The sequence below is a fragment of the Ictalurus punctatus genome, chromosome 2 (assembly GCF_001660625.3).
Source record: "Ictalurus punctatus breed USDA103 chromosome 2, Coco_2.0, whole genome shotgun sequence".
Lineage (NCBI taxonomy): Eukaryota > Metazoa > Chordata > Actinopteri > Siluriformes > Ictaluridae > Ictalurus > Ictalurus punctatus.
The window spans coordinates 39,862,971-39,872,002 of NC_030417.2; the positions used below are offsets into that span (position 1 = coordinate 39,862,971).

Below are 9,032 nucleotides of genomic sequence, written 5' to 3' on the forward strand. Positions count from 1 at the left end.
AATAATAAGAAGAGAAGAGGAATTATAATAAGAATAATAAGAGAAGGAAGAGAAGAAGAAGGAGAAGAAGAAGAAGAAGAAGAAGAAGAAGAAGAAGAAGATGATAAGGAGAAGAAGAAGAAGAAGAAGAAGAAGGAGAAGAGAAGAAGAAGGATAATAAGAAGAAGAGGAAGAGAAGAAGGAGAAGGAGAAGAAGGAGGAGAAGAAGGAGGAGAAGAAGGAGAATAATAATAAGAAGAAGAAGAGAAGAAGAAGAAGAAGAAGAAGAAGGAGAAGAGAAGAAGGAGAAGGATAATAATAATAATAAGAAGAAGAAGAAGAAGAAGAAGAGAAGAAGAAGAAGAAGGAGAAGAGAAGAAGAAGAAGGATAATAATAAGAAGAGGAAGAGAAGAAGGAGAAGGAGAAGAAGGAGGAGAAGAAGGAGGAGAAGAAGGAGAATAATAATAATAATAATAATAATAAGAAGAAGAAGAAGAAGAAGAAGAAGGAGAAGAGAAGAAGGAGAAGGATAATAATAATAATAATAATAAGAAGAAGAAGAAGAAGAAGAAGAAGAAGAGGAAGAAAAGAAGAAGGAGAAGGAGGAGAAGAAGAAGGAGGAGGAAGTCAATCTGGCAGTTTACAGTATATATGGAGATTTATTTTTGTGCTTGTTTGCTGAATGGACCCTGCTTCATTGTCACTGCAGCGCGAGCCACTCCGCTGCTGCAGATGAATGCGCGCGGGCACCGTAAGCCCCCGTGATTGATTCGGTTGTCACGGAGACAGTGAACATACGTCGCTCTGGCGCTTTTGAACTCTAAAAGCAGGCCGCGTTACATTACCGAAGAGCTGTACAGTCTGTTTAGACGCACGTGACGGAAATGAACATGAAAGAACATTTCCGCGGAGTATAAACGGCTCGAGTTTTATTTGAAAAAAAAAAAAAAACACCTGAAAGAAAGAAAGAGGCTGCTTTAGCTGCAGGATGCTAAGCTAACTAGTTATAACATGACATGATGCCTGAAGCTAAAACATACCAACACTTACAGCCGCTTTGTGTTTAATCTAGCGAGCCATTTAACGTATATTAAAATTTAACCGGATATCCGGTCAGACTGTGTAACTAAAGGGTTTAGTTAAGGAAAAAAAACATTAAATTGGAGCTTATGTATTGTGGGTTTCTAATGTAGCGTATTTTGCACTGAATCCTCACTACCCAGAATCACCTGTCCAGGTGATATGTCTGTAATACAATAACCCTAACCCTGTTACAATCATCTACAAAAATGGCGCAGATTTCAAACAACTGCTGATTTGACCAGGACCGACTGTCCCAGCAAATTCAGCACAAGATCAGACCGTCTGATGCAAAAAGGAGTCTCCAAGATCCCCAAAATATCATCACAGGATCCTCAGTAAGTCTTGCAGCTGTTGGTGTGAAAGCGCATGCTTCTACAATCAGAAAGAGATCGCAGAGATTTGACCTGCATGGGAGGCGTGTCAGGAAAAAGCCTTCGCAAGACTACAGTTTGTTTATGAGCATACAGGCAAAGACCAGACCTTTTGGAATAATGTTGTCTGGACAGATGAATCAGAGATAGAGGTGTTTGGCCACAGTAACAGCAGACATGTTTGGTGAAGATCAAAGACAGCTTTTCAGGAGAAACACCTCACACCAACTGTGAATCATGGTGGTGGGAATGTCATGGTTTGTGGTTGCTTCGCTGCCTCAGGGACTGAACAATTTACATTCATTGTTTCAACTATGAATTCTGCATCATATCAAAGAGTGCGTGAAGATAATGTGAAGTTGAACTGAAAGTGTATCGTTCAACAGGATAATGATCTTCAGCACACGAGCAAAAAGCCAACAATTTCCATGCGGTGTACTTACTTTTATACACCATATACATTATATACACCACACACACACCATATACATTATATACACCACACACACACCATATACATTATATACACCACACACACCATATACATTATATACACCACACACACACCATATACATTATATACACCACACACACACCATATACATTATATACACCACACACACCATATACATTATATACACCACACACACACCATATACATTATATACACCACACACACACCATATACACCACACACACCATATACACCACACACACACCATATACACCACACACACACCATATACATTATATACACCACACACACCATATACATTATATACACCACACACACACCATATACATTATATACACCACACACACACCATATACACCACACACACCATATACTCCACACACACACCATATACATTATATACACCACACACACACCATATACACCACACACACACCATATACATTATATACACCACACACACACCATATACATTATATACACCACACACACCATATACATTATATACACCACACACACACCATATACACCACACACACCATATACATTATATACACCACACACACACCATATACACCACACACACACCATATACTCCACACACACACACCATATACATTATATACACCACACACACACCATATACACCACACACACACCATATACATTATATACACCACACACACACCATATACATTATATACACCACACACACACCATATACACCACACACACCATATACTCCACACACACACCATATACATTATATACACCACACACACACCATATACATTATATACACCACACACACACCATATACACCACACACACCATATACTCCACACACACACCATATACACCACACACACACCATATACATTATATACACCACACACACACCATATACATTATATACACCACACACACACCATATACACCACACACACCATATACTCCACACACACACCATATACATTATATACACCACACACACACCATATACATTATATACACCACACACACACCATATACACCACACACACCATATACTCCACACACACACCATATACTCCACACACACACCATATACACCACACACACACCATATACACCACACACACCATATACATTATATACACCACACACACACCATATACACCACACACACACCATATACTCCACACACACACACCATATACATTATATACACCACACACACACCATATACACCACACACACACCATATACATTATATACACCACACACACACCATATACATTATATACACCACACACACACCATATACACCACACACACCATATACTCCACACACACACCATATACTCCACACACACACCATATACACCACACACACACCATATACATTATATACACCACACACACACCATATACATTATATACACCACACACACACCATATACACCACACACACACCATATACACCACACACACCATATACACCACACACACACCATATACACCACACACACACCATATACACCACACACCCCATATACACCACACACACACCATATACATTATATACACCACACATACCATATACATTATTTACACCACACACACCATATACTCCACACACACACCATATACACCACATACATCATATACACCACATATAAGGTATACAGTCCCCTCCGAAAGTCCTGAAACAGCGAGGCCAATTCTATATTTTTTTTCGCTAAACAAGAAGACATTTGGGATTGAAATCAAAAGATGAATATGAGACGATAGATCCGAATTTCAGCTTTAATTTCCTGATATTTACATCTAGACGTGTTAAACAATTTAAAACATGGCACCTTTTGTTTGAGCACACCCATTTTTTCAAGTGAACACAAAATACTGGATCATGTGACTGACAGGTGTTTCTTACTACCCAGGTGTATCCTGCTAAATTGACTGATTAAACAATTAATAGCTCTGCATGTCTGCTCTTGGTTTGAGCCCTAGGTAACCTTAATGAAGACAGCATTTATTGTTAAAAAGGATAAACCAACTTGAAGCTCAGAGAGCTGTATATGGGAGAAAAGCAAGCCATTTTGAAACTGAGAAAAGAGAGAAAATCTATCGGAGGCACTAAATAAACACTGGCTATAGCCAATACAACAATCTGGAATGTCCTGAAACAGAAAGAAACCGCTGGTGGACCGAGGAACAAACACCAAACGGGTCGGCCAAGGAAAACAACAGCAGCTGATGACAGAATCATTGTGAGAGCTGTGAAGAAAAACCCCAAAACAACAGTCAGTGACATCATCAACAACCTCCACAGGGCAGGGGGAAGGTCTCACAATCCACCTTTAGAAGACTTGGAGAGCAGAAATATCGAGGCCGTACCACAAGATGTAAACCACTCATCAGCAGTGAGAATCAGAAATCCAGACTGGAATTCACAAAGAAATACAGAGATGATCCACAAAAGTTCTGGAACCAAGATGAACTTCTACCAAAGTGATGGAAAGACCAAAGTGTGGAGAAAGAAAGGATCTGCTCATGATCCAGAACATACGAGCTGATCTGTGAAACACGGTGGAGGTAGCGTCATGGCTCGGGCTTGCATGGCTGCTTCTGGAACATTCTCACTGATCTTTATTGATGATGAACTCATGATGGTAGCAGCAGAATGAATTCAGAAGTTTACAGGAACATTCTGTCTGGAAAAGCATCACAGAAGAAGAAACTAACAGTTTGGTGTCAGTGAGTCGCAGGATTGATGCAGTTATTGCGAGTAAAAGGGAAATGCAACCAAATATTAAGTGTTATTTACTTTCATTTACATCAGGACTGGTCTGTTCCAATACTTTTGGTCACCTAAAAATTGGGTGGTCTGATACAAAAGGTTTTATGTTCTGTTTGAAGTTGTTTAACACGTCAAGATGTAAATATGAGGAAATGAAATTATAATCTGTCTCATCTCCATCTTTTAATCTCAAACCCAGATGTATTCAGTGTGTAGCAGAAACAACAAAACTGGCCTCGTTGTTCCGATACTTTCAGATGAGACTATACACACACACACACACACACACACACACACACACACACACACACACACACACACACACACATCATATACACCACACAGTACACACCACATCGGCTACACCATATACACCACACACACACACACCACATACCTGTACACCATATACACCACACACACACACACACACACACACACACACAGTAGAGGTAAGAGGGAACTACACAGAACCCAGCAAGCACTGCATCGCTCAAAAATGTTATTTGATCCCTGGACACTGTAACCTTGTGCAACATGGGTGCTTTGTCAACACACACCATCAATTAGCTCCCACACACACACACACACACACACACACACACACACACACACACACAGAGAGAGAACAGAGAGGTTACACACAGGCCCTGCAATCTCCACCACCAGTGAAAGCGTAGATTTTTGGGGGGAATTTTTTGACAACACAGTAGCTTAAGCAACATCCCTGAAGGTCCCCATCCCCCTCTTCGCTTTCTTTCTTTCTGGTACCCCCTCTTTCCCCCCTTTCTCTCTCTCTCTCTCTCTCTCTCTCTCTCTCTCTGTCTGTCTCAGTCTCGGTCTATCTTCCGTATCGCGCATTCACTCTCTCTTAAGCGCATTCCTGGCATTTTTCAGAGGCTCCCTCCTCCTCTTCCTCTTCTTCCTCCTCCTTCTTCACTACATGACAATACCTGGAGCTCTAACCAGAAACCAGAAACCAGAGCTAACTCAAATCACGCATTGCACAGACAGAACAGCCGGATTTCTCTTGCGCGCGGTGTGTGTGTGTGTGTGTGTGTGTGTGTGTGTGTGTGTGTGTGTGTGTGTGTGTGTGTGTGTGCTGGTCTTACCTCGCCTTGGCCGACCTCTCGTAACTCCATCCCGTCCCGGCGCCCAGATCACCGAATCCTGCGCCAGGATAATTTCTGTCCATTAAAAAAAGAACAGAAAAGAAAAGACTGGAAGGAAAGGAAACGGGAAAAACTGGAAAAAAAAAGCAAGGGATGAAGATGGAGAGATAGACAAGAGGTGGGTGGGAGAGGAGGGGAAGGGTAGAGGGGAGGGAGGTTATTTCCTAAATTCTAATGCACTATCTCTCTCTCTCTCTCCTCTCTCCTCTCCCCCGTGTCCCTCTCTCTTTTTTGCCTCCTGCGCGCGCTCCTGCTGCACGGCTCTGTTTATCTCTCCCGTTTCACATGCATGCAAGTCCTCAAGAATGGGGAGGGGGGGTAAGCGCGAGGGAGGGAGGGAGGAGGGATGAAGAGGAGGGGGAGATGGAGGATACGGAGGAGGAGGAGATGAAGGAGGAGGAGGAGGAGGAGGGGGTCACACCAACCAGCACCACCACAAAAATCCGGTTTCTTCCTCCCCTCCCCTTACTCGCCTCTATATATTTCAGCGCCTATTGTCCTGCTGGACAGAAAAAGAGACAGAACACACGCGCACAGAGAGAGGGAGAGGGAGAGAGAGCGCGCGCCCCGGCAGCCTGTTTCTGATCACCATGCTCATTATGCATTACTATGTTCTGCAGTTCAGAGCTCTTTCCGTCTTCTACCCCGTGGCTGATTTACTGCAGCCGCTCATCATTCTGAGACCAGACAACAATAGAACCCTGTAAACGGGGCACGTGCGCGCGCACTTCAGTGCACACTGCACGTCTGCACACTCGGAGAAGCCCCCCCCCCCCCCCATAACCCAAACCCAAACCCCAACCCCGTGTTCCATAAGCATGTTCACCGAGTAACAAAAAACCCCCCCGACCTGTCCTCCCTTCCTTTATTTATTTATTTACTTAATCTCTGGAAACACGAGGCAGGTGATGCGCGTGCACAGCGAGCTGCTGAAGATCAGGATTCAAACAAACACAACAATGCAATGTTCGGTTTAAAAATAGACTTTTTGCAGGGATTTGGCTCCTAACGACGCCATTTCTGAGAGCAGACTGTGCTGGCTGGCTTGGCTGAGTAGCTGGCTGCTTCACACACACACTCACACACACTCATTTACACACACACTCCCCCTCTCCCTGCTCTGTCTCTTACACACACACACGTTTGTGTTACTACCCATGTAAGGACCTCCCACTGACACAATTCTTAATGCAGGCAATTAACACTACACCTAAATCTAAATCTAACCTTAACCTCAGTAACCAAAACCTTTATTCAATATTTTTAAATAAAAGCTGCAGAATTTTTGAATAAAAAAGGATACGCGCACACACACACACACACACACACACACACACACACACAGAGAGAGTGCTTGTTATGAAGTAGAAGCTGAGAACACAGAGATGTTGGAGCACTCACACTCGTCTACAGCGCACCAGTGATGATACTCGGCTTCACACCTCACCGCTTCCTTTAGTTCAGTCCTCTTTCTTTACTTTACAATCCCAGAGTGGTGTGTGTGTGTGTGTGTGTGTGTGTGTGTGTGTGTGTGTGTGTGTGTGTGTTTCTCTAACACACCTCAATCATCCTCATATTTCATTACCAAATCCTTCACAATGTCAAGACTTTACTTCATCTACAATTATTATAGTTCATGAGAAATAACTGTAATGTACAACATCTTAAGAAATAAAAGATTTATGTATCTTTATTTAAAAAAAAGAATAACATCTATATCTCATATAGCTCAGACACATGTACCACTGTAGAGTGAAAGTATAATATGAAACTTAAAAAACAAAACAAAAAAAAACCAACTCTTTTGTGTTGATGTCGTGACTGCACCGCTGCTCTTCTCACTAAAAATACACAAACACATCATGTGTCCCTGTATCCTGAACCGTCCTGCTGCTCTAGAACCCGTCCTGCACTTTTCACCCTCTCACTCCTCAGGCTGGGGTTCTGTAGGCGCGCTGGGTTCCTCTCTGAGAAAACGACAAGAATGACAAACACAGAAACACAACACGATCAGTCACAGTGCTGTTTGTGTACAGACATTTTTCACATCGTGTCTCATTTTCTGTTTGGTTCAGTAGATCGGACCGGCTGCAGTGAAATTACTGACAAAAGCACAGATTGATGAAGGAATTTAGTTTCGTCAATGACATTAATTACAACAAGACAAAAAACACACTACAACAAGACAATGAAAACATGGTGAAACACAAAACTACTGGTCTGCAGTGTCTTCAGTCCCTCGTGTAATACAATATTATTATCATCATCATCATCATCATCATCATCATCACATTAACATCTTACCATTTTACAATATTACTATTTACAATTTTATCATCAGATTGTGGTATAAATTATGTATTACGGATCTGTTCTTCATTAGGCAGTAAAAACTAGTTTTCAGATCAGACAGTGAATATGAGACGATAGATCAGAAGCTCTCCTTTCCTCATATTTACATCTAGATACAGCTTAGAACACGGCACATTTTGTTTGAACCCACCCATTTTTTCAAATGAACAAAAATTTTGGAACATTGGAACTGATTGTTTAAAGAATCAGTCGAACCTCTGAACCTCTACTCTTGGTCTGAGCCCTGGGCTTCACCTGTGGAGACAGCATTTGTTGTTAAAAAGGATAAACCAACATGAAGATCTGAGAGATGTCTATGGGAGAAAAGAAAGACATTTTGAAGTTGAGAAAAGAATCATTGGGTATAATCAATACAACAATTTGGAATGTCCTGAAACAGAAAGAAACTGCTGCTGTACTGAGGAACAGACACCGAACGGGTCGGCCAAGGAAAACAACAGCAGCTGATGAAAGAATCACTGTGAGAGCTGTGAAGAAAAACCCCAAAACAACAGTCAGTGACATCACCAACAACCTCCACAGGGCAGGGTGAAGGTTTCATGATCCACTGTTAGAAGAAGACTTTGAGAGCAGAAATACCACAGGATGTACCACAAGATGTAAACCACTCATCAGCAGTAAGAATTAGAAAGTCAGATTGTAATTCACAAAGAAATACAGACATGATCCACAAAAGTTCTGGAACCGAGATGAACCTCTACCAAAGTGATGGAAAGGCCAAAGTGTGGAGAAAGAAATTATTTATTTAATTTACTTCAAGACTGATCTGTTCCTATACTTCTGCTCACCTAAAGAT

General features: G+C 41.9%; 2 protein-coding genes across 2 annotated transcripts in view; both read right to left on the minus strand.

The window, feature by feature from the left end:
- prr12b (proline rich 12b) overlaps window positions 1-6,589 on the minus strand; it is a 34,201-nt gene extending 27,612 nt beyond the window's left edge. The window contains exon 1 of the mRNA XM_053676779.1: window positions 5,804-6,589. Within this exon, the coding sequence (XP_053532754.1) occupies window positions 5,804-5,886 (83 nt within the window). The 5' untranslated portion in view covers window positions 5,887-6,589. The remainder of the gene's footprint in view (window positions 1-5,803) is intronic.
- A 938-nt stretch (window positions 6,590-7,527) lies between these two features.
- Window positions 7,528-9,032, minus strand: part of prrg2 (proline rich Gla (G-carboxyglutamic acid) 2) — a 9,518-nt gene continuing 8,013 nt past the window's right edge. The window contains exon 7 of the mRNA XM_017495631.3: window positions 7,528-7,830. Within this exon, the coding sequence (XP_017351120.1) occupies window positions 7,788-7,830 (43 nt within the window). The 3' untranslated portion in view covers window positions 7,528-7,787. The remainder of the gene's footprint in view (window positions 7,831-9,032) is intronic.